The sequence below is a fragment of the Acomys minous genome (genome assembly GCF_964271855.1).
Source record: "Acomys minous genome assembly, chromosome: 2".
Classification (NCBI taxonomy): Eukaryota; Metazoa; Chordata; class Mammalia; order Rodentia; family Muridae; genus Acomys; species Acomys minous.
Genome location: NC_140484.1, coordinates 128937646 through 128963861, shown reverse-complemented (window position 1 = coordinate 128963861; position 26216 = coordinate 128937646). Strand labels below are relative to the sequence as shown.

The 26216-nt window shown below is 47.4% G+C and overlaps 1 protein-coding gene across 12 annotated transcripts in view; it reads right to left on the bottom strand.

Annotated features, from left to right (window-relative positions):
- TENM4 (teneurin transmembrane protein 4) overlaps positions 1-26216 on the bottom strand; it is a 720654-nt gene that overhangs the window by 400060 nt on the left and 294378 nt on the right. The window contains exon 4 of one of the 12 annotated variants that reach the window (XM_084773617.1): positions 19806-19903. The exons of 10 other annotated variants lie outside the window; for them this stretch is intronic. Coding sequence is in view for 1 of the 2 variants with exons in the window: in XM_084773623.1 (XP_084629749.1) it covers positions 2213-2231 (19 nt within the window). In the remaining variant the exon portion in view is untranslated. Of the gene's footprint in view, positions 1-2212; positions 2634-19805; positions 19904-26216 lie in introns of those variants that run through there. One more of the 12 variants, XM_084773623.1, reaches the window with a different exon arrangement.

Below are 26216 nucleotides of genomic sequence, written 5' to 3'. Positions count from 1 at the left end.
ACAGGGTGCAGAAGACTGAGGGAGCTTGCAACGAAAAGTCTGCTATGGCCATACAGGCAAAAGAGCTTAGGGTAGCAGGCAGGCAGAAGTTTGAATCCCAGCCCAGCCCGTCAGAACCTCTTTTTCCCACAGACAAACGGGAATGAAGTGTTTGAAGGACCTGCTGAGATAGCTTAATAAATACACGTTTGGGAGCTGCCTACGCCAGTGCCTGCATGCCAGCATGGTTAGCTCTGTGTTTAGAAGGAGAATGGGTTAGAAAACAAGAGAAGTTTGGCTTTGAAGCCTGGTTCTGCTGCACACAGCTGTGTGATTCTGACAACTTCTAAAGCAGTCCGGTGCTTAGTCAGCTTATCTGTAAATGGAGATGCCCAAGGGTGTGTACACACACACACACACACACACACACACACACACACACACACAGAGAGAGAGAGAGAGAGAGAGAGAGAGAGAGAGAGAGAGAGAGAGAGAGAGAAAGAGAATACATTTTCACATACACACACAACACAGAGAGAGAGAATACATATTCACATAGACACACAACACAGAGAGAGAGAATACATATTCACACACACACACACACACACACACACACACACACACACACACACACGGCTTTCTGTTAACACCAGCACAGCTATTGTTCTTGCAACTGCTCTCTCTTCTACCCACTTTCCATTGTTTGAGCCCACATGGTATTTCTTCCTGGTAAATTCCTATTCTTGGACGCCTGGCTTAAATGTCTCATTTTCTAGCAGTCTTTCCCTAATTCCTTTTGTTAAAAATATAACCTCCGCCATCTCTGTTGCCAGGACACCTTGTCTGTCTTCACTAGCCCCACTGTGGTATGAGACCCATCCATTTTTGAGAACACTGTCTCTTCCGCATCCTCCATGGAGGCCCAATTTTCATCTGTTATGCAGCCACCAACCTTATCAATTCAGCACTCGGAGGAGATGATGATGGTGGGCTTCCCCTAGAACCTCAGCCTGGCCACCTTGCAACAGAGGATCCATGGTTATGACCCTGTCATCCAGGCACAGTACTCATTGAACTCTGGAGAGCAGCTCTAGCCTAGGGTTAGGAGTCCAAGGGGTGTCAGGAAAACATGCTGTGGAATGAGAGAGGGGTCACAGGCATTTTCCCAGCAGCGATCTCCACTAGGTCAAGAACTGGACCAGGGCCAGGTAGCAGTGAGGGCCTAAGAGTAGAAAGGACGGCACCTGCAGCTTCAGGGCCTACAGGGTGGAACAAAGCTCACAGACACAGCCAGGTTGGCGAGGATGTGTACTGCGGGCAAGGTCTATGCTCATGGTTAAAGAGCAGTGTACCTCAAAAAGGCTCGGGTAACGCCTGGGGAGGTGTCTGCTTTGGAAGGCATGACACTGGAACCAGGGCATGGGACCCAAGAGCTAGGCCTGTAGTTTTACAAGCCCTACCCTGCTTTCACTGGCTGTGAAGAATCCCCGTTTCTAAGGCTGTGTGCCAGGCAGGCCCCTCCCTCTCTCAGATTTTATCTGTTCCCTATGAAGCCAATAGAACCAATGCTGGAGCCTCAATAAAAGCCTGGAGAATGTACCAGAACCTGTTCTGGGCAGAAACCCAAACAATTTAGCCCCCGAGTAGCTAGAACTCTGCCTCCATATACAGCATATGGACACAGACAGAGCATGACCCGGGACAAAGAAAGGTCTGGCTTCGCTCTGCTCCAGTGGTGCCACATAACACGGGGTAGGTAATTTACTGCTAAAGGGCACAGAGCTGAGGGGCTGATTCAGTGCGTGCTCACCTCTCTCTGGGTTGGGGAGGAAGCTCCATGGTCTCTTTCACGCCTACTGGGGCAAATAGTTGTTGTCCTTTTCCATGGGAGTGCTCTTACTCCCGTCCAATACTGTATTACACACCTTCAGAGGCAGCCACCCGAGAGGCTCCAGGTAATCAGCTCCCAGGTTGGCCAGGCTGGGTTGCCTACTGCTCCCCTTGCCTTCCCCAGAGACCCAGCTCCCTCATATTCAAGGTGAAGCCCACCTCCTCAAGGAAGCCTTCCAGCCACCCCATCCCAACTACTACACTGCTTCTCTTTTTCCTGTCCTCTGAACACCAACCAGCCCATTCCGGGTTCAGACTAAAGTGGAGCAGAGCAGATTTCATGTCTACTGGGCACCAACCTTGTCCTAGGAGGAGAGACACACAAAATGAGGCTCCTTACCCCTCACTGGCTTCAGCATCTTCAGGCCTTATTCAAAGTGACAGGGATGGAGGCTGACCATCACCGTGATCAAACAGCTCACCAAGTGCTCTCAGGCAGAACAGACCCACTCTGTCTCATTGCCTCTTGGAGTGAGAAGCAGTCAGAGGGCCCTCGGGGTCCAAATTGGCTGGGGGTCAGGGATGGAGCTGGACTCCTTTCAGGAACTGGAGGAGTCTGAGGAGGAAGGGAAGAGGAGGAGGAGGAGGAGGAGGGAGAGGAGGGGACGGCTGTCTTGGAGAAGATCCAAGAAGCAGGGAGGAAAAACATAAAGAAAATTCATAGCCTTCATATCCCAGCTCTCTGAACTTTGTGGGATTCTGACTTACTCTCCTGCCCATTGGACTGGAGTGTGCATGTGTGTGTGTGTGTGTGTGTGTGTGTGTGTGTGTGTGTGTGTGTGTGTGTATGTAGTGTAGGGAGAGAGAGAGAGAGAGAGAGAGAGAGAGAGAGAGAGAGAGAGAGAGAGAGAGAGAGAGAGAGAGAGAGTTATAGTGTTATAGTTGGGGGTGTTGAATCTCAGATTTCATGAAATCCATTTTAATCACCCTCTGCAATCCACAACACTCTGTAATTACAAGTCTCTTATGCTTGAGTATAAAAAAAACCTCGTGGAGAAAGCAACATTAAGCTTGCAAGCGGAAACATGAAAATTCATGAAACGCACAATTAAGGACCCGATGACAATGTTAACTCTCTCCTTTGCCAGCCCAGGCACGTGGGATTACTAAGAAAATGGGCAAATCTGAGCCCCAAGGCATGAGCCGCCCATGCTAGGAACCGTGACCCTGTCACACATGCTCTCTGATGGATTCCCATCCCCATAGGGTACCCCAGGCTGCTCAGAATGCAGAGCCTACGCCCCAGGCAGGAGGGACAGGCTCAACCTTAGAATGAGAGAGAGAAAGAACACTGTTGGATAGACGATTCCTAACACCTGCTGTCACCCACAGATCCCCCAAAAGGCTCGTGTCACGGTGGTACCAGCTCCCTGTCCGTCCCTCCATAGTCACCCATTAGGAACGCCACTGCTCCGTTTCCTCCTCCTCCACCTCAATACCTTGCTGCCAGCCCTATAACTGCTCCTCCTTTCCACTCCACAAGCTCACTTCCGGGCTAAGGCTCCCCAAACATATGTTTGCAAAGCCCCTCTCCACCCTTTAAAATGTCACTTGAATAAAAGCAAAACTCAATTCTTCCTACAGCTGAAGAAGTACCAGCTTAACTATGAGACTTAGGAAAACACCAACTTGGAAAAAGCTGAAGGATGTTAACCAAATGTTTGCTGGTTCCTGTGGGGTTGGGTGCCTGCAGGGCAAGAGGGAGGAGGAGATTAGCCCTGGCTTTATGCTTTTCTGTACTTGTGCATTTTTTTTTTCCACAGTGCTTATGACCTACAGTCAGGAAACAGTGAGATAAACTTGAAATGTCACCTCTGTTCAAAATCCTTCCGTAGTTCCTTTTTTTTTTTTTTTTTTTTTTAAACATGACAAACCATAAATCCAGTATCTGGTATTTATAGTCTTCTAAGGTCTGGTCCTCATCAGCAGGCCTGGCTTCATGGCGTGTGATGCGTGAAGTTACACAGGGCAGGGCCTGTACTCAAAAGCAAACGGGGTTGGTGGTGGAGGCTTCTGCTATGGCTTTCTTAAGTTAAAAAAAAAAAAAAGTCTGGCATATTTTTGTGTGTGTGTGATATATGAGCACCATATATATCACAATTTTAGGCAATTGGCTACTATTATCAGTATCTTTACCCATCTGGTCCTTTAGCCAACACCCTTTGGATTACCGTGTCTGTCTAGCCATCTGGGTGTTCAAGGCTGTGGCAAGGAAGCTAAACTACGCTTGCAGCATCCAAGAAGACTGGGGATTCTCGGTGTGGGCTCGTGAAGGAGCAGAAGATACGTTGTAAGGCTTTATCCAGCCTTCTTCTAAGCTCTAGGACAAAACGGAATAAAGCAGGACCATCTGCCCCTGCCCTGTGGAGCTCACATGCTGACAGGGGAGATGGATAATAAGTAAACAATTATCTCTGCTGGGCAGTCCTATGAGGAAAACCACAGAAGGATAAGATGGTGAGGGCTGGAACTGGGGGAGGGGGTGGGGGGAGGGGAGGGGGTGGGGGGGAGGGGAGGGGGTGGGGGGGAGGGGAGGGGAGGGCACGCTCTTCGGTTCAGAGCAGGAGGAAAAAAAAAAAAGGTCTGTAAATCACGGCTGATGCAAACACAGAAGATGTTGACACCTAAACAGAAACTTGCAGTACACTGTGAGTTTGCCATCGTAGAGACTGAGTTTGAGCACACACAAGCGGGAACGTGCACAACCTGGGTGAGCAAGGACGGGACTAGGGAAGGGCTTGGATTTAGTCAGCGTTGAGTCATCTTTTTTTTATTTATTTATTTTTTTATCTTCTTTCCTCAACTCTCAAGGGAGCAGAAACCATCTTCTCCTATCTGTCCTTAGGAATTCTTTCCTCCATTCTTTTGCTATTACAGGAGAGGCGAGAGATAGATCTTCATTTCTCCTAATCTCTGCAGCAAATTCCACATCTTCCCACCCCACTCCCCACGCCGTCCCCTCTCCTGGGGGATTCTACATGGATGCTTGGACCTTTATCCTTAATCTTATCTTATAGCCCTCAGCTCTTTCTTGAATTTCAGACACAGATGCGGAATGCCTTTGTTCCCCGGGGGAATTCTGGGCCTCTGAAAGAGGGGGAGGGGTGCTTCCCGGCTGGTTTCAGAAGCTGTCTCCAGAAGCTGTCTCATTAGAGCATTTTGTTATGTTTGCTCAGGATACGAGAGAGCCGGTGGGTGGGCAAGGAGTGGAAACCACCCATAGATGTGAAGACAAAGTTACCAGGCAAGGTCTTGTTCTTTCTCCAGCATCAGTCAGCAACCTCATCTAACCCTGAGGGCCAAGCTCCCTGCTGTGGGCCCTGCTGCGTGATCTTCAGGGCCAGCTTAGCTCTAGAATCCTAGGTATCTTTATCCCTGAGAACAAGGCAGCAAAGGCAGAATTTAGGGAAATTTTCTATAACCTAGCGTCACAATAATAGCTTTGGTTTTACCAAGGACCTGATAATTATTGTCCCCGGGCCAATGGGACCTGAGAGCACTAAGGAAGATCCCTTGAGACTGAAGTACAAGATGGAATGCCAATAATGGGAACTGACATCAATCTGCCCCCTTAAGGCTTAAGGCTAAGCCAGAGCTGTCCACAGCAGAAGTCAGGGTGGTCTCACTTGACTGTTAGGTGGGCAGAACAAATTCCTTGCTTAGCCTGTGACATTGTGGGATCAGAGTATGCTTAACACACATTGAATGTGCACCTCCATTGAACATAGGCATTGATGGATGCTCAGAAAGGCTAAGAAGTGCAGGGCGCGGTGGTGTGTTCCTTTAATTCCAGCAGTGGGAGGCAGAGGTGGACAGATCGGAGTTCAAGACCAGCTTGGTCTAAAAAGTGAGTTCCAGTACAGTTAGGGTTACACAGAGAAACCCTGTTTCAAAACAACAAAAAAGAAAGAAATGCTACTCATATCTTGCTTGGGCTTACGTGGCTGTACCTGACAGAGCCGAGACTGTGGGAGCCCAGCACCACTTTCTGCTTATTTAACCACTGAGAGACACTGAATGGGTTGTGTTGCCATGGATTAGAGGGACGGTAAGCTTTCATCTAAGCCAAGTTGATGTGAAACCTAGTACCGTGGCCCTGCTGCGACAGTACCGTCACTGCACTGATGGCTTAAATTACTCCTGGAAATGATCTCCCAAGTGACTCTTCATAATCAGGACTTTATGCAATGTGTTACTTCTTAAATGGCTCCTCCTCTAAAGCAAGTAAATCATTTTGTTTATGAAGATTCATAATTAGCTGTGATTTTATTCAAGACACAGTAAATGTACACCCTGGAGCCTGGGGCCAGGTAGACTTCCTGGTTCATTTCTAGGCAGCATTGACCATGTTGTCTTAGACACACAAGCCACCTGGTCTCAGAGTTCCATATTGGCAACAGAGACAGCAACATCTCTTTGACTCTTTATTTATAGAAAAGCAGGGCCACGTGTATAACGTGGTAACCTTAGATCATGCCTACGGCAAGTACAATTAAAACATTACTGGGGCCTGGAGAGATGGCTCAGAGGTTAAGAGCATTGTCTGCTCTTCCAGAGGTCCTGAGTTCAATTCCCAGCAACCACATGGTGGCTCACAACCATCTAGAATGAGATCTGGCGCCCTCTTCTGGCCTGCAGGTGTACACTGTATACATAATAAATAAATACATCTTTAAAAAAAAAACATTTCTGGGGAGCGGAGATCCAATTTTCTCTCCACGTTAGCTGTTCAAGTTGTCTTTTATATTATCACCACAACGTCGTCGACATCATCATCATCATCATCATCATCATCATCATCATCATCATCACCACCATCATCTTTACTTAGCTATCCAAGGTAACTACTTAATTTTCTATGATAATGTTGAAAATGTAGCGATCCAATTTGCTGTCCAATTTAATTCATTCATTGTAATAAAGCCCCAATCTTAATGTTGACTTTGGCAGGAACCACACCCTTGGGGTTCTGACCACACTACACCCACATGGTTTTCCCTTTCACCAGCTCTCTTTATCGTAGAGCCAGGCATGCTCTAGACATACTGTGAGGGAAATGGACATTCCTTTGGACCTGAGGGGCATCACTCTTTCCTGCTTGACTTAGGTAGGCAGGTGGCTTTTTTCAAGGCTGATTTGGAGCCTGTCTAGTGTCAAGCAATCCCAGTCTCCTGAAGACGCTGATGTTTTGCTGCTGTGAGCATCACTGGGCTTGGCTTAATAGAAGCATGGACACAAGGAAGGCTTGTGTGGTGAAAGCCAGACAAGGTTTTGGCTTAATCAAGAATTCACTTTGCTTGAGGACTCTTGGGAAGAGCCTCAGTGAAGTTTCCCACTGTCTGAAATGACATTCAAGTCAATAGGCAAGTGTGACTTTTTGAACATTCCCTTCGAAGAGTGGCAGCTACTTCCCTCAGAAGGGTGAGTTGAGGCAAGCCTTGATGGGCCTTGCCTTAGTTCTGTGACTCTGAGAAGTCTCTAAACTTAAACCTCTTGTGGGTATGCAAGTTGTCTTAGGATTTCTATTGCTGTGAAGAGACATTATGACTACAGCAACTCTTATAAAGGAAAACATTTAATTGGGGCTGGCTTAGAGTTTCAGAGGTTTAGCCCATTATTGTCATGGCAGGAAACATGGTGACATTCAGGCAGACATGGTCCTAGAGAAGGAGCTGAGAGTCCTACATCTGGACCTACAGGCAGCAAAAGGAGACTGTGTGCCGCACCTGGCATAGCCACAGCCTGTGAGACCTCAAAGTCCACCCCCATGGTGACACACTTCCTCTAGGTAGGCCACACCTCCTAATAGCGCCACTCCCTATGGCCCATGGGGGCAAGTCACCCTCAAACTAACACACACAAGTGTTTGTGCTTTTTCTCTACAAACACGTGTCTCCTTCCTTCCTCCCTCTAGACACATCTGTGCAGATAGGGAGATACGTGTAAAGATCCTAGGTTGACAAATTCTTTCAAAAGCACCTAGCAAATGATGAAGAGAAGACAAAGGGATGTTTAAGTACAGGCGCGGTATCAGAAGCTATGCTAAGCCATTTCCATGTCCTGCTGGGTACCCTCCTCAAAGGGTCTTTGAGGGGTAGATATAGTATGCCGAACTTTAACAAATTAAGCTACGGGCTTAGTGAGACGGTTTATCTAGTAAAGACACTTGCCATGCAAGCCTGGCGGTTGGAATTTGATCCTCAGAACCTGCAAGAGACTGAATGGGGAGGCTGGGGAGAGAGCCGAGCAGTTAAGAGCACTGGCTATTCTTTCAGGACACCTACTTTGATTCTTAGCCCCCACACGGCAGCTCACAACCACAGTCCCAGGGGCTCTGACACCGCCTTCTGGTCTCGTGAAGCTTGAAGTGTGAGGACATAGATGGAGGCAAAACACTGATCCACATAAAATAAAGTAAGACATTTAAAAACTGGGTGTGGTGCCTCACATCTGCAATCCCAGCTCTCCTGCAGCAGTTTGCGAGCTATGGGCCAGCTGGGCTGAAGTACACAGGGCAGCAGCAGAAACAGTAGGAGACATAGAACCTGGTAAAAGGAGACAACCAGCTCCCAGAAGTCTTATACCTTCACAAGCATGCTGGAGCATGTGTGCCCCTGCACACATACACTCACACATACACACACAGATGCACATACACTCATACATACATACACACTCACACATACACACACATGACAATATATACATACACACACTCATACATTTACACATATGCACACTCACACACATACACACATACACACATATGACAATATATACATACATACACTCACATACATTTACACACATTCACACATATGCACACTCACACAAATACACACATACACACACTCACACATACACACACATGAAAATATACACATACACACACTCACACACATTTACACACATTCACACATATGCACACTCACACACTGCATACACACATACTCACAAAGTAAAATAAAAACCAACATACAATACCCACAGTGTACGGTTCACCTTGTTTGTAGTTTTCAAGGATCCAGCTGTGGCTCTAAGACTTAGTTGTGCCTATAGTGCTCCTGTCCTGCTCCAGGACCCCTGCAACCTCCCCAGCAGTGACTCTGAACTTGTGAGATAGTTAAAGCCCCATCCTCCCTCCCTCCAGCCTCCAACAACCCCCACTCCTCTCTCCTCTATGGTTCTGACTATTCTGGTCCCTCATGATATGCATCACACAGGTGGATCTCAGTGAGGTTGGTCTACAAAGTGAGTTCCAGGACAGCAAGGGCTAAAACAAAGAGAAACCTATACCACCACCATCACCACCACCATCACCACCACCACCACCACCATCACCACCACCACCACCACCACCAACCCCACAAATATAATAGCATTGCATGGTATAGCTCTGCCGAGACGAGTCATCTGTTAGCAGGAGCTTAGGGGGGGTCTACCTTTGGATTTGTGAATTGTGCTAAGAGTGTGGGTGCATAGACTGTGTTCTCAAGGTCCTGCTTTTTATTTCTTTTATTACTCAGAAGCAGAGTTGCTGGGTCACGCTGTAATTGTATTGTCAATTTCAACTTTTGTATTGCTTCCTATAGCCCTGCTGCCATTTTGCCCAATCCCGTTTTAGAGATGATGAAACTGAAGCCCAGAGGCTAAGCAGCAGGCACACAGCTGTACCCGTTAGGAAGTGGCAGTCAGGCACACTGTAGTGCAGCATGCCTGAACCGACTGAACCACAGTTCCCAATGTTGCTGCGAGCCGGGGGCGGGGGGGGGGGAGCAGGGTACCCTACAACACCTTCGAATGGCAGATAGTGTCCTAGACCTCTGTGTTTAAAGAAAGAGAACCATGAACGTGCCATCCAAAGGGGTTCAAGATGTGGCTCAGTTGGTAGAGGGCTTGCTTAGCATGCATGGAACCCCAAGCCTAATCCCCAGTACAGCATAACCTGGGCGTGGTGGCATATGCCTATACTCCTAGCAACTTGGGAGGTAGAAGCAGGCGGATCTGGAGTGCAGGTGTCACCTGGGCTATACTGCAAGTTTGAGGTCACCTTAGACTACATGAGATCCCATCTCTGAAAAAAAAAAAAGAAAAGAAAAGGAAAAAGAAATATCTCCACGCAACAGCTGAACCAAGTGTTTCTCATGGGTGCCAGGTTTGCTAGCCATTGTTTACTACTGTGGCAATTATCACCAGTTTTGTCTTTGTTACCAATTCCCCCGTCCCAGTCATCCTGTACCAGATCACTTAAAATGTTTGGTAGTTGGCAGAATATAGGGTTACAAGGAATTCTCTAAATGGAGCCCAGAGCCTGGTCTCTAACAACTGCTGGCTTTCAAAGGGCAGCACATTCAGTATTCTAATCAACTAGACATCAGCTAGGCGCCTGCCCAGACCTCAGATTTCTGATTAACGCTCATTAAGCAACTCAAGCCAATGTGTTCCTAAATGTGCTCAGAGGCAGGGTGTTGGCATTTTAATCCCATTAGGAAGTTGGCTCTCTAAGTGGCAGTGTGGCCTGTGCAGCCCTTTGCCCTGTGGGACAAGGTTCTTCACACTCAGAGAATAGCTGCACACCACTTTGCCATGCCTTAACCATCCCCTCCAGATCCCCATCATCCCCTGGGTTTCCAGAAAACTCTCTGGGAAAATGGCTTGGTGTCTTCTAAGGCAACAGCTGCAAACAGCTGGATAACCAGGCTGCCTGTATCCCAGAGCAGACCTGAGTGACCTATCTTAGCATGAGTTGTCAGCTGGCACCAGGCCGCAGGCACCACTGCCTGAATCCAACTGTCTGGGACCCCTCCTCCATCAAGAACATTGATGATAAAAAGCCAGACCAGCTTTGGAGCCTTGGGAAAGAGGCAGCCGCAGCGATATTCCCAGCACAAAATGGTCATTGTTGGAGAAGGAAGGCATGGGAGAAACAGAGGAGTTCATATCTGTTGTCAAAGGTGGACAGCTGAGAAGACTCCTGAAAAATGACCCTACATGCTAACAGATGTGGGAGGGATATGCAAATACAAGGCTATGGCCATCTACTTCCCTGCAAAAGAAATAGCTGGAGCCTTGTCTGTAAATGCTGTCTGTCTGTCTGTCTGTCTCTGTCTCTGTCTCTGTCTCTGTCTCTGTCTCTGTCTCTGTCTCTGTCTCTGTCTCTCTCTCTCTCTCTCTCTCTCTCTCACACACACATACACGCACATACACACACATACATACACACTTACTACCCTGCTTAAGACAAAGAATCACATATAAAATAGATTCATCTATCTACCCACCCACCCACTCACCATCATCTACCTATCCATCCATCCATCCAAACATGCATACACTTGTCTCTTCAATCATTAACTTAGCACCTATTGTGGGCATGAAACAAAATGGAAGAAAAAAAAACCCAATAATCCAGATTGGAGGTTTCTAGCTGGGAGACACATTGCTACTGGCATGATTTGGGAAGCTGTATGTTATTTATCTAAGCACTGTCTATATGTGTCAATGCCTTGCACAGTATACATGGGAGCTATTGTGATCTGCACACGTTCACGTCAACCATTACTAGATGTATAAGAGCTTTCTGTCCTCTATTTCCTGAACCAATGAAAGCAAAAGGATTAAATGCTACCCAGCAGGAGACTGTGGATCTGCTTTGGCAAACAAAAGTACAGACGCACACCGTACGGATTTATGATGATAACAGCCGCAGTCAACAACGTGCTGTGTGCTGGGCATCCGTCCCTACCACAAGCCTATGAGATAGGCATTCTTAACATCTCAATATTCAGATAACCACATGGAATCAGGGAGAACTCCCATGGCTTGTTCCAGGTCACACACTAGCAGGGGCAGAGCTGGCATTTAAGTTCAGGAACTTAATGGCTCCCAAATTAGAGCTTTTCAATTATCAAGCTTGTCAAGGCAGAGATTGTAGCATCTAAAATACCCATTTTAAAGATGGAAAGACTGAGACTTATAGAGGCCATGTGAAGTGCCTAAAATTATTGAGGGTGTTAGGGTGAGAATTTAGCCCCACCCTCCATCTTCCATTCTAGTTATGTTATTGTTAAAACAAGGCTGACTTTATCCCAAAGTGAAAGTCAAAATGTCCCATGTGGGGGAAAAAAAAAAGACAATGGAGAGATAGTAAAAGTTAAGACGAGATAGACACTGCCTAGATTAGGCCTTCTTTCCCCGGTCTGTCTAGGATGTCCTTGGAAGAAATTCCTGACATTTGGGACAGGATTGGGGACCCAGTGCTCCAGGTCACACAGGACTTCACTTTAGGCATAGGGCACTGTGTGGGGGCAGCCAGCTTTCCCCTGGTGCTGCACAGATTTGGTGCTTCTTTAATGAACAACACACTCCAGCTCAGCCAGGAAACCTCAGGAATGACAGGCCTGTTCCTACAGCCAAGTGGTGCCCAATTAAGCCCGAGTGGCCTATCTTTGGCACTTGTGCCCATGGCAGAGACAAAGGTTGGCCGAGGACCACAGGCCCCTGGGAGGTGGGAGGTGGGACGTGGGACGTGGGAGGTGGGACGTGGGACGTGGGACGTAGGACGTGGGAGGTGGGAGGTGGCCATACAGAGACCAGAATGTGGCGACTCTCATGGACTCTGGATCTGTTGGACGCTGGCTGTGTGTCCAGCGTGGGTAAGCTTCTGAGCTAACTGGGACCATCTTCTGCAGCTACAAATGAGGACAACGCCCTGCTTGTTATGACTGAACATATGTGGGCCACTTGGCACAGTTTTGAAAAGAAATAAGAGAGGGAGAGAAAGGCTATAAGAATAGATTGACGTTATCGAAGTTCTTTTATCATAGAAGACTTTTCTTTTGGTTTCCTGTTAGGAGAGATGAAGCAGCAGGGGCTGGCATTGAGATGTTGCCTATTTGTCCCCTTTTCTTCCCACAGTGGGCCTATGAGTTCCTCTAGAGAAATGTTCGGCGAGGTGAAGCTAACTCCCTTTCGAATATAATTAACAAAAATAAAGGAATTGCGGAACGGGAGAAGGCAAGAAGGCAAAGGAGAGAGGAAGCCGGGGGTGGTAAAGTGCACCCTTGTGGTGATCGCTGGGGGGAGATTTACAGTGCTGACTATGTTAGAAGATGAACAGGCCCCTATCCCTGCGAGAGTACAGTCCAGGGGCAAAATCAGAGGCTCAACAGCTAAGTGAGAGACCCAAAGGTGACTTTAAAGGAACATATGTGCCCCAGGGTACACAGAGAAGCAGTTCAGTGACTGGGGAGGGTAGACTGGAAGATAAGGAAGACCACTGCTTGTGTTTCCCTGGTGACGCTACACAGAGAAATGACGGATGCATGGCACACTGTGGATGGCATCACAGCCCTTTGATTAATAGGGTATGGGATCTTGCTGTCAAGGATATCTCTACAGCTCCACCTGTGCACCGCGTATGAGGCAGGAGGTGTGAAGAGAAAAACAAAACAAAACAAAACAAACAAACAAGACCTCCTGTCTCCATAGGTCAGATCCAGTATGACCATCCTGGGCTCTTGGCTCACTGTTTACACCACAGTCCTCCTTCCCTGGAGGGCGGGGGTCAGGGAGGGCTGCTTCCTATGAGGCCTCATGAGGAGTACTAAGGACAGGAGTGTTCGGAGAGGACTACAGTCGTCTACAGACAGAAGCTTGTCTGGGAGGCCAACGGCTGCTTGCAGAAAATTAATAATAGATGCACCGGAGTCCCTGGGACCAAGCTCCCTGGCAGCTGCTCCAGTTTTGAAAACCAGGAGTGGAACTTAAGCCCTGACTTGGAGCAGTTCTGCCTATTGTAAAGGATGGAGGAGCATTCGGCCCTTCCTAAGACTGAAGAGAAAAGTGGATTCGCAGGTGGTTCACTCCGAGTAGGGGATTCTTCGGGCTGCCAGCAGCTGCTGGAAAGGGCACCCAGGAAAGGTTTCTTATACCTACACTGGTTGTTTCATGTTGGAGCCCCCTAAGGAACAGATGAACACACTTCTTCCTGGCCACTATGGAGCTGGTCACTGCTTTTGCAGAGGTGGTACCTGGACAGCTTGTCTAAGGAACTAGAAAGGAGAAACAGCATGAGTTCACACTCAGGTGGTCTGGCTCCAGTGTGTACTGCCCTTAAACCATTTTCCTTGATGATGGTGATGATGATGATGATGATGGTGGTGATGATGATGATGGTGATGATGATGTGTTTAGAGATAGAATCTTCCAATGTAGCCCAGGCTGGCATTGAGCTTGAGGTCCTCCTGCTGTCGTGTCTGGAAGGCAGGGATTCCAGGTATATATTTCCATGCCTGGATTGACCATTTTACTTCTGCCCTTGCCTTTTCCTGAGTAGCTGGGAGAGAGAAGGCAGGTGAGGGAGCGAGGGCAGAGGCCCTGAATCAGGCCACCAAAGCTACACTGCAATGCCATTGCCTCTGCTGAGAACTTCAAGGTCTCCTCAGCAAGGGAACACAGCAGCCAGCACTTCATTTACAATCCTATGAGCATTTCCTGGGGCAGCCTGGGCCTTACATAATATGCACATTTTCCCTTTCTCTTTTTTCAGCTCTCCAAACCAGCTTTCAGGCCTTCTCAAGGATGGACTTTTCTAGGAGAGGAACAGAGGGATTTGTGTAACAAGACAGGAACTACGGAGATTTCAGGGCAATTAAGTTTGGCACAATCCTAGCACCCTCACTGCAGGCTCTCTCAGAACCTTAGCATGCTGGTAGTGTCAACACCTCCTTAAATGGATTCAGTGGATGGTGCTTCTTAGATCATCCAACAACAACAACAACAACAACAACAACACACACACACACACACACACACACACACACACACACACACACCCCTACCTGAAAAACTATTCTGCATGACTGATGTATGCTAGAAACAGTTCAGGACATTTGTTCTAGAATAATGATGATGTTGAATTGTGTCTGGTTTTTGGGGTGCTGGGTCCCTGGCAGGGATGTGAGGCTGGGGAACCTCTTACTCATCTCTCTATCTCTGGCCTTCATCCAGACCTACAGCCGCCTAGGTCTTCAAGGATGGCATAAGCGAGTGAGTGCTGTAGAGCGTCATGTCAGACCTGTACCACCACTCCCAGCAGCATCTGCCTGCATCGTTTTAGCCTGTCTCCTAGGTGACAGGCATTTCCTGCCTTGGAAGTCTCTGGTGAGGTTTTCCTCATCACTCAGGAAGGCTCCATCAGCACCTGGCTCTGCCCACCTCAGTTTCCTCTGCCTCTTTTCCCTACATGGACTGCAGGCAGCGTCCTGGTATAAACAATGGCGATTCTTCAGCATCTTCATGCAGGCACGTTCCTGATCCTTGGTCTTTAGCTCCAGCTCAACATCTCTGGAACCCTCTCTGGCCCTCTCAATAGCAGCCGGGGAGACTCCACACGATACTTCCCTTGAATCTGTGCAGGTAGACACATGGCCTGGGTAAAGAGATCCTATGCGGCGTGTACTGCAGGATCCTTGTTAGAAGGATTGGCAAGGGGCTAATGACATCCATCATCTTTCTTGGGAGAGTTCCAGGCCCTTTGCATAAACCTGCCTTCAGCCAGAAAGTTTGCCCAGGCCCAGAGCAGAGGCCCTGTTGCCCAAAATTCTTCAACAAAAACACAAACTGGTTGGAAATGTGCTTTATTGTCTCTTCAGTTACCTTGCTTGTTTTCTTTCCAGTTTTCCACCTTGGCATGGAGGCTGTTCTACACACATGGAAAAGTGATTGAGTGCACTGGTGAACCAAGAACAGATTCAGATAGAGGAAGCAAGAAGGAAGAGAGAAAGAAATTCTGGGGAGCCAGAGACCCCTCCAACACCCTCCCTGCTGCCAACTTGTGCAGGGCCACCTCCCTTGAGAAAGGTGTCCTCACCATGACACCCACGCCCATGTGGTGAAAAGTGCCTGCACACTTGCCATTCATAGTGACAAGAGGCCCTGAGACTGCGGCCTAGCTCTGTGCTACCCCAGCTCTGCTCTTAATTCTTCTTTTGGGTATCAAGTTCTCCATCTAAAAATGGAAGCTTACATTACATTGGTGGCTCTCACCCCCAGCTTGGGACTGACACCTGAACTTTGCGGACATGCATAGGGTGAGGCACCAATCCGCAGTGCTACCGAACAATGCCAACCTTTGTGACCCACCATGTTTCCTCCATCAGTGCCACTTGCATGTCTTAAAGTGTGACATAAGTGCAGTAGAGGAAACCCATCAGAACTCAGCAGCTTGATGTAGTTTCAAAAACTGCAAACACCCGTGGAAGCCAGGTCCAGTGATATCGGCACATCGACCTCACTCCAGAGTGACTTTTAAGGGCCAAATGACAACTTAGTAATGTTCTTTGTCTGTCTGTCTGTCTGTCTGTCTGTCTCTGTCTGTCTGTCTGTCTTTGTCTGTCTATCTCTCTCTCTCTCACCCTCTCTGTCTCCCACATACACAGTTTGCCACTGAAGTATAAAGTATAAGGACCCTAGTTTAATATTTAGGGTCCAAGGGCTGAGAAACAAAAGTCCCCAGGCAAGCAGCCCTCAGGTCAAAGGGCAGAACAACATTAGTACCTTGGAAGCAGTTCACATTCTCTCCAAAACCCCAGATCCTCCCCTAAGAGTATTCACTCACTCCCCAGACGTATAAGGTATCTGCTTTGCCTGCTTTTGTACTTTACAAAAGGGAGCCATGAAGGACCGTGTCTGGCTTCTGTGTTTTATGCATGGAGGGTCATTAGCTCTGCTGAATGCACTGCCCACTGTGGGAAGAGACTGCATCTTGTCCATTACGGGATGAGTGTATCATGTGTGTGGCATTACTGTGTGTGCCATGCAGTTTTTATATCATATGCACCCATGTGTAGACTTCATGCGTATGTTCTATGGACTGAAACTGCTTTCCTGCCTGTATTCTGAGTGGTTGGGACTGCTGAACAGTGTTCCAAAGTCTGTATCCCAATTCAATCCAACCACCGAGAGTGTACACCAGTAGTTTTGCATGGCCACAGACACTGGGTAAAGTCCATCTCTTCCACATAAGCCTTTCTAATGGGAGAATGGTAGTGGTAGCATTCCATAGTTGGGCTCACGTACCATTTTCTCAAGAATGGTGGTATTTCCATATTGGTATTGGTTATTTTGCTACCCTCTTTTTGGAAGTATCTAAGCCTTTTGTCTATTTTTTTTATGACATGCTTGTCTTTTTCTTATTGATTTACATAAAGAGTTAATTATTTCCTACAGCATACATATCAGATAAGGAATCTCTGCTCAAGCATGGTGGGGTGAGCTTATGATCCCAGTGTTCAGGAGGGGAAGCTCAGACAGGAGAAAAACAAGTTCCAGGCTAGCCTGGACAACATAGAGAACCCATTTCAATGAAACAAAGCAATACTCTATTTAATTTTAATAAATGATGGTCTTGAATCACCAAATTAATTTCATAACTTGCAAATGGATCACCAGCCATAATTTGGAAGTGGAAATGCACAAATTGATTGTGCAGCTTCCATGGATCTGGATTGCCCCTAAGGCCCAATTGGCTCTATAGCACTCAGAACATTTCCGTGTCTGCAGGCAGTAGCTGTCTGAAGAGCAAAGACCAGGATATTACTTTTATTTAGTTAAAACCAACTAACAAATCCATTTTCTACCATAAACGACAACAACAACATCCAATTCTCCTGAAATTCAGGTCTGCCATTCCCGCAGCCCAGACTCAGGGAAGGGACTTTGGGAATGAACAAGTTGTGGGTTTACCTCAGCAGAGATAGGGGCATGTTTTCCCATATCGCTCTTCACCTACAGACAGGGTTAGGTCCTTAAATGGTCCTAAGCATCCAAGATACGCCCAGAAGTCCTCCAAACCCAACAAGTAAGGATGACATTCATAGCTCTGCCAGCAGCTGGTGGCCACGGGATCCCAGCTTTCCCACCACCAGGGTACTTTCTCAGGTAAAAGGTCATTCCAAGCAGTCTCCCCAGCCCCTCAACTCTTCAGGGTAGCTTTCTCCACAGACTCAAAGCTTCAGGAAGGCAGAGGCAGGGGTGACCCTATTTAACCCACGATAACAAAGGCAGGCAGTTGACGTAGCTCGCTAAGGAGACAGACTGACTGAATGTGTGGCCCGGGTTGTACTTCTTGGTGGGAACCAGACACTGTATGGAGACTGGTCATGTTAAAAGGGCTGGAAGTTCTCTTGCACACATACAAACCCTGTGTGCATACACACAGATGCACATGCATGACCATCTGGACACACATAGACATGTACATGTATGTGTGCATGCTGCCATTTTTCTGAACCATCTCTGGGCTGTACTCAAACGGTACATCACACACTCATCTGAATTTTACCTTCTGCCGCTTTGAAAATATTTAAGAGTCCCTAAAGCATGAATAATTCAAAAGCACAAAGCATGGGGGCATTTTACAGTTTACAGCTCTCCTAAAAGCCTTCTAAACACACATAAAGACACAATGCTTTACACAGCCCTTATCTGTTCGTCTAGGACCCCCTATTCCAGGGACACGAGTTCTTGCTGCTGAGAGGACTAGAGATGTTACCCTGGCTATGGGTAGTAGCTCTGGGACCCACCTTCAATTTTCCTTTTCCTTTTCAACTCTGTGTTTCCATAGCAATCAATCTATCCTTATGAGATTCTGAGTTTTAACTTCTTCCGTTTTCATGGCTTGGGGTTATGTGTGCATGGGAGTTTATCAGGTCTGAACATTTCTCCTTTATGCCTAATAAGCCTGCTATATCGTCTTGTTCCTTTTTAAAATTAGAGTCACCACCATGTCTTGTCTTCCCTTATAGCCCAGTAATCCCATCACTAGTTAATGAGCTCAAGGACTCTCTCCCTGATTGCGGGTCTCCTGGTGCACCAAGTGCCACATGCACATTACCCCAGCGTAGAGCCTCTCTGACAGGCAGGCATTAGCATCCCCATTTCACAAGTGAAGAGAAAGAACTTTGGAGATGAGAAGCGACAGTGTAAAGCCACATACACAGTCAGCAAGCCTTAAAAGCCAGGATTGGATCTCCGTCCCACTGACAGCAACTCCTGACTCACTCCAGGGCCCGAGACTGCTGGGGGCAGCAACTTCCTTACTATGAGTCAGCAAAACCGTCTGGACGGAGGGAGCGGCACCTGTGGGAACATCTCACCCACCCCACCCCAATCTCCTCCTTTTCTCCAAGCTCAGAATAACCCAGTAGCTTTCCTGCAGGCTCAGCATGAGCAAAACTGGAGTAAGAAGGCAGGCTTGCCTCCGTGCTGCCCCTCCTGCCTGCCGGTGCCCTGCAGTTTGTGTTCTAGGCTGCCTCCATTTTTAAGGTGACATTGACTGGGTTGGAAAGACAAACTGAGCAGGCCTTGTGCTGGAAGTGAAACTGTGTGGAATCCCTGGAGGAACAAGGGGGTTGATAAAAAATTGTTTGGGGGTGGGGGGTCGGGGGGGGCGTGGGAAGCGCTCTTGCTGCACAACCGTGGTTAGCATTGTCCTCCAGGGAAGGTTTGGTAAGAAGGGAGGGGGAGGAGTGGATTTCGAAACCAGGTAGTTGAGAGAATGCTCTGAAAGGCTCCAGACTGGATAGACACTAGCTTCCCCAGCGGTTCCTGGAACTCTCCAGGTCCGGCCCAGACACCCATGGGAATCTCCACTCTGACAGTGAGAAAAGGCTCCACACTTCTAACACCTTTTCAGCTCTGAAATTCCATAAGCCTGTGAAATATATGCAAATGCAAATCACTATAGCAATAAACGCATGTCCACTGCTCATTGTTCTCGGGGGGGGGGGGAGAACAACCTTTAATATAAAATAAATGCAGATGAAGTTACCTATTAGTGCATATTTAAGTGGTAGGAGGAGGGAGGAGCACCCATAACATTCACTTAAGTCATAAATACTCTGAAGTGGGGAGAAAAAAAATTGACTCACTTTTTTAAAAAATCTTCTTAAAAGGGTCTAAGAATAGTCCTTCAAATAATCCTTGAAGTACGCAATTTTAATTTGGACACATGGTAATTTCAGTCTACCTGTTGGAAAAGACAAAAGAGAGATCAGTCATTGTTGATGAGGGTTGCTTTTCTTACAAGTTGTCAGAGAAGATTCTGGGAGCTGAGGGGTGGTGCAGGAGCGAGGGGGAGGGGTGGCCTGGAGGAGCCACAGCATTACAGCGGGTCCTAAGCCGAGGCTCGGTTTTGCCAGGAAGGTAGCAGCAGCGGCTGATTTGAGCAAGTGTTCATTCAGTCTACACGGAGACAGAGGGAAGGATGGGTGAAGGAGGGTTATCATCACACTCTGATACAGAGATGCCCTGTAGGCTTAACTCCTCAACTCTGTCTGGAGAAACACAATTTCTAGGCTCTGAGCGTATTATGAGAAACAGCACTGAAGCCATGTTTGTAATACAGTACTATGAATGAGGGACCCTGGGCCAAGCTGTATCTATGACCAGAGTTCTGGTCATATGCTGGCTGATTCATGACTACTGTTGTGCTTACGTTGGATACATTGGCCATTCATTAATTTTCAGCCCTTTTCTTTTTTTTTTTTTTTTTCTAATATAAGCACCGGCGACCATAAATTTCCCTCTAAGTGTTGTTTTGGCTGTATTCCATAACTTTTGATATTTAATATTTCCTTGATTGTTCATTTGTAACTATTTTATAATTTCTATTGTCATTTCTTTTTGACCCATGAGTGAGTTAGTAGTGTGTTTGTAAGAAAAAAACAACAACAACAATCTCGCAATACTATGAAAACAAACAAACAACAAACAGAAATCTTTCTGTGATTGACTTTTAGCTTAATGCACTGTGGTGAGAAAAATGCAGTCTGAAAAATTCTGATTCCTTGAAATTTATTGGGAAATGTTTTATGAACTGAGATGTAATCAACTTTTGTTAATGTATGCTTAGAATGTTTATACATTTTTTTGTGTGATCTCAGGCCAGTTTCTTTTTTGCTTCCTGCCTTCCTTTCTTACTTCTTATTTTCTTTCTCCTCCCATCCTCATCCCTCTTTCTTAAGACAGCGTCTCATGTAGACCATGCTGACCACAAACTCACTATGTGGTTGAAGATGACCTTTAACCCTTATTCCTCCTGCTTCCGCCTCCAGAGTGCTAAGTGGGGATTGAACTCAGGACTTTGTGTATGCCAGGCAAGCACTCCAGCCCAGCCCCACTCAGGCCAGTTTCTTTCAGACCCCCTCTACACTCCCATTTCCTGACTGGTGAAAGAGGCTGTGAGCAATGACATATAGCTCCAAATTACACTTAGTTCTGGTGACAAAAAACAAACAAACCAATAACAACCAACCAACCAAAACAAAAACACAGAGAGTACAAGAGAAAGCAATCCAGGCTGGGCTAGCTTTTGTTTATGATAATATTACTGGCAGCATCTTGTGCTCACCGAGCATTTGAAGATTCTAAATGATGAGCACATCTGTCACTGGGTCTTAGCACATCTGCCTGAACAGAAGCTGCGGTGTCTCTCAGAAAGGTAGGGGGTAGGACACTGCAAAGGAAAACACTCCCCACCTGGTGAGGTGCAGTCAGTCACTCTGCCCTGAGTATTGGAACCTAAATCGCTCCACTCCTTCCTCCTGTCACTCCTTGACCAGCCCAGATACATCTTCTCACTCTCTGTCTCAGAGACACCACCCCCTCCCCATGATCACCTGCCATGCTGCCCTCCTTTCTAACCCGCTCCTTTCCAAGATTACATTCTGTCAAGATTTTAATATACAGCCATAGGAGGTAAACTCAGATGCAATCTCCTTGGCAGGTGTAATTCTGGCAGAGGGCTGCGGTTAGGTAGTGGGTGGTGAGCAGAGCAGCCCAGAGCTGACAGAGTTCCAGAACTCTTCCTTCAGCTGACGCCCTTCCCGTGACCTTGTCCCCTCCCCCACCTCTTGCTCTTCCGCCCTCCCCGTCCCCCCCCCCCCAACCCGGAGCTTAGCTGAAAGAGCTGTCTGTGTCTCTCTGCCACACCTACGCTCTGCTCACTCCTCACAGATCCCTGTGGTGTATGTAGCTCTCACCCTACAGTGTTCTCCTTTGGATCACAATGATGATGGCGCTGAGAGTTATCATGGTGGCCCCTCCAAGTTATCTGCAATAGCAGCTGCCCATCGCTCTAGAAACTGTTCTGCCAACTTCTCCCAGCTCTTTCTACCTTCTAAGAAATTTCTCTGTGGTTTGAACTTGAATTTATGTAATCTCATTAGGATCATTTCAAAAAGAACAATAACCTTAGGCCATCATTGATTAAGTGCACGCTCAGTCCATGCCAGGTACTGGGTTCATCGCTATTTTATTTATCTCCATTTGCACAATAACCACCAGAGGTAGATGTCACTGTTCATATTTTCCAGATGAGAAAATGGAAGCTTAGAAAAGTTTTGTAGACTCCTAGGAACACTCAGCGGAGACATGGCAGATTAGGAGGCAAACTCCAGTTATATCTAATCCAGGGCATGTGGGCTCCACTGTGGTCCTCACTCCTGCCACCCTCCTAGCTCTTGGCCTCTGGGATTACCACCTCCCCACAGTACCACACATGCCACCCTTCACCTTGCCCTGCAAGCCACTCAGTGGTCCGCACTCTGCTCCTACGCCTTTCTTCAATGCTCTTGTCGAACCTACCCAATGAATTTACTCCCATCTCTCATTGTGAAAAATCTCCATAGGAAGGTGCCCATTGGTCCCTCTCTCCCCCTATGAGACAGGGTCTCACGTAGCCCAGGCTGGCCAAAAACTCCTATTCCTTTTGCTTCCGCTTCCAGACTGCTAAGTGGGGATTGAACTCAGGACTTTGGCTATGCTAGGCAAGCATATACAGGGCAGAGTGTTCTTTCAGAAGTCTAAATTCCAGATGCAGCCAAACAAAGGGATTGTTCTCAAGGATTTTTCCCTTGGTTTGTTTCTTTCTTTGACGGTGGTTGTTCCCTCTTATTTATCTTATGTGGATGGGTGTTTTGTCTATATGTTACCACATCCATGTCTGGGACCCATGAGGTCAGAAGAGAGTGTTGGATCCTCCAGAACTGGAGTCCTGGATGGTTGTGTGTTGCATGTAGGTGCTGAGATTTGAACCAGGGTCCTCTGGAAGAACATCAAGTGATGATCCAACTCTCCAGCCATCCTAAAGATTTTTTATCTTAATCTTGGAAACACTATACCAGGCTGTTGTTAAAAATGGAAGGAATTTTACTAGAAGTCATGGTGCTTGGGGAAGGGAGGAGTTCTGCTCAGCGTTTGTGCATGGACGACATTCACATGATCTGGCCAGGACAGTTGCCAAGGTTACTAAACCAGGTCTTGTCAATTTCCTTACCCAATCACCACATTTCAGAATCCTATTTACACATCAAGCCGCACTCAAATGCCTCTTCATTTTTGAGATATTCGCTTCTCCTGCCCTAAGAGGTGTAAATGAGTCCACTTTCACTCCAGAGCATCTTTGCTAGCTAAGTCACACTTGGCATTCCATCACCCATCACGAGGAGCTGCAGCATCCTCTTTGTGGTAGCCTCTGGGCTCAAAGGTGAAGTCAGCTCATTCCTGATGCGTTCAGAACCAAACCTGGGGCTTGGCACACACATGTCAGTAAGTGACTGAAACAAGATGGCATTGGCATCCAAATTTCACCAAATGTAAGTCTTAGTGGATGGGAATGCAAATACCAGGTACTAAATACATATCAAACCCATCCAAAGGGATGAAGAGCCCAATAGGAGGAGGATGCTTCCTCTGGGCATGGAATTGCTGAAGGCCTGTGCACACATGGCAGTGAGGTAGTTTTCACACTCTCCAGGTGAATTAAGCATTGGAAGCCTACATTCAGACACACCCCAGTTCCCACAGTCAAAAGATGAGTCAGAAGCTAGAAGGTAGAAAGGTCTTCAGCCAGAGCCACTACAACCAGAGGTGCACAGCAGGGCACTAAAGGGCTGTGTCCGGGCACCACCCTGTCCCCTCCCAGACTGGCAAATGAAACCTCCAGGAGGTCAAGTGCTTTTGGTGTCACTAAAAATAAAGCCCCCAAACTTCATCTAGATATATCGCAGCTGCGGTTTACAGCGTCTAGAACTTCACATGGTATAATTAGCAAATGGATTACAATGATTTATTTTTGGTTTTCCAAAGCTCAAATGAACACAACCTTCCAGTGGAATGGGAAAAGAAAGGGCTGGGAGCCAGCCACATGTCCCCTTCCAAAGCCATAATTTCCAAGCTGGCAAGCATCCATCTACTGATGGCCAGTGGACATGCCATGAGAGGGGACAGCAACTCTGGGTTCTGGTGTCCCTAGGAAGTATGACTTTGGAGATAAAGCCTCCAACAGGGTCCGAGTGTCCTCCTCTAGTAACCAGGAAGATGCCTAAAACCACCCTGTCAATATAAAGGGAAACCCAAAGGCTTCCCTGTGGAAGAAAGGAGAGGCACAGGCCTTACATTTATCTACAAGCACTAGCATGCATTAAGCCAAACACAGCAGAGGCTAGTCTCACAGAGGGATACCCTCTACAAACACTAGACATGTTGTCAGGATGGCATCCTTGAGCTTGCCTCAGCACAGAGAGAAGCCTACGGTGAAGGTTCAGAGAGGCTCAGCAGAGAGTGGAGCGTGGAGAGGCTAGGCCATGCAGCTGAAGGAAGACGGGACTGGGTTGGGAGAAGAACTGTTTGGGTTTTCGTTCCTTACATGTGCCAGGAATAACAGCCCCCGCCAAGTACTTTTATAATAAAATGGTCAGGTGGTTGCTCTGGTGATAAGATGAGAGAAGTGTCTGAAAGAGATTTCTGTTGAGTAAATACACACATTTGTATGCCTGTGTGTGCATTTTTGTCCATGTGTAGTTGCACGTGTGTGCATGTGCACATGCATGTGGAGGCCAGAGGTCCAGGCTGTGTGCTGTCCTTTACCTTAACTTTGCAGACAGGCCAGCAAGCAAGGGTCCTCTTGTCCCCGCCACCTGCCGCCTCATGTACAGAAAGCATATTACTGACTGAGCAACAATTACCCGCCCCCCACCATCCATCCAGTCTCCCAAAGTTAGGGTCAAGGATAGAGCACTAGAAAGGTTATCTTCTCTGGCTTCTTGTCTGGTGCCTGGGCAAAGACAGGTCTCATAGTTAAGCCATCTGTAGCTGGGAGAGAGGCCTGAGTTTCAGGTCAAGTCTTTAACCCTGACACGGGAGGTGAAATGGGGCAGCCAGGGGTTATGACATAGAATAAACAAGTGCTTCTTATAGGGAGGGAAGGAAAGAAGTACTTACCCAGCACCCACCCTGTGCCAGGCACAGAACTAACACGTTCACATTGCCCTCATGTGCGAGCCTGCCACCTGCCATAGTGCTCCGTCACCCAGGCTTGTGCATGTGCACTGAGAAAGCCTCTTCTCTATCTTGACTAACTCTCTCCACATCAATAAGGCCCTGGCTTTCACTGTCTCTCCTTACTGGTCTCCAAGAAGCCGAGAGAACTTTAGTGCCAGAGCCAGTCCAGCCTGAGTGTCGGGACAACTTTCACAGTCAACAAGGGTGTGCTTGAGACGCTTTGGAAGATGAGAAGAACTGGAGAGATTGAATTCTGTGTTCAAGATTGCTCACAAACATCTCTCCGGCTATCACCCACCCCACGGCTCTATCCAAGACACAAAGGCTCTCTCTCCTCAGAAAGGCACTCACCCTCTCTCCATTCTCGGGCTCACTTAGATTGAGTGCTTTGGGGAAGCCTCGCTGTGCTCACACACCGGAATGTCCACCCTCTCACCCCTGCCTTTCAGAGCCCTTGAATCACATACAGATTGCACTGACTCTTTAAAGTAGTTTTAACTCTGAGGACTGAATCCAGGGTCTTCTGGGCAAGTGCTCTGCTGTGGTACTTGCCAGACACTCTTGTTTTTTTTTTTTTTTTTATTTTGAAATAAGCTCTTGCCCAGGCTGGCCTTGAATTCATGATCCTGCAGAGCTCGCCATACTCCCCATACTGGGGACTTTAGGTCTGTGTCACCAGACCCTGCATGAGAGATTCTATAACCGGTGTCTACCTCCAGACTCAAAAGTCACGCCTCTGAACAGACAGACTCATGTCTGTCCTCCAGAGCCAGGCACACAGTGAGTTCAGTTGCTCCTGCTTTGTTGATGGTTCTATAGCAACTCGCAGCACCTAGTAGGTGTTTAGCAAAATCTTACCAAGGACATTTCTATGCAAGTCAAGTCTTTCTTTTCTGAACCTGGTTTGGTTTGACCCGGTACCCCCCACCCCCTATGCACTTGATGCCTTTCCGTGCTTTGTTTACTCTTGTATCTTAATCATTATCCAGCCAGCAGCC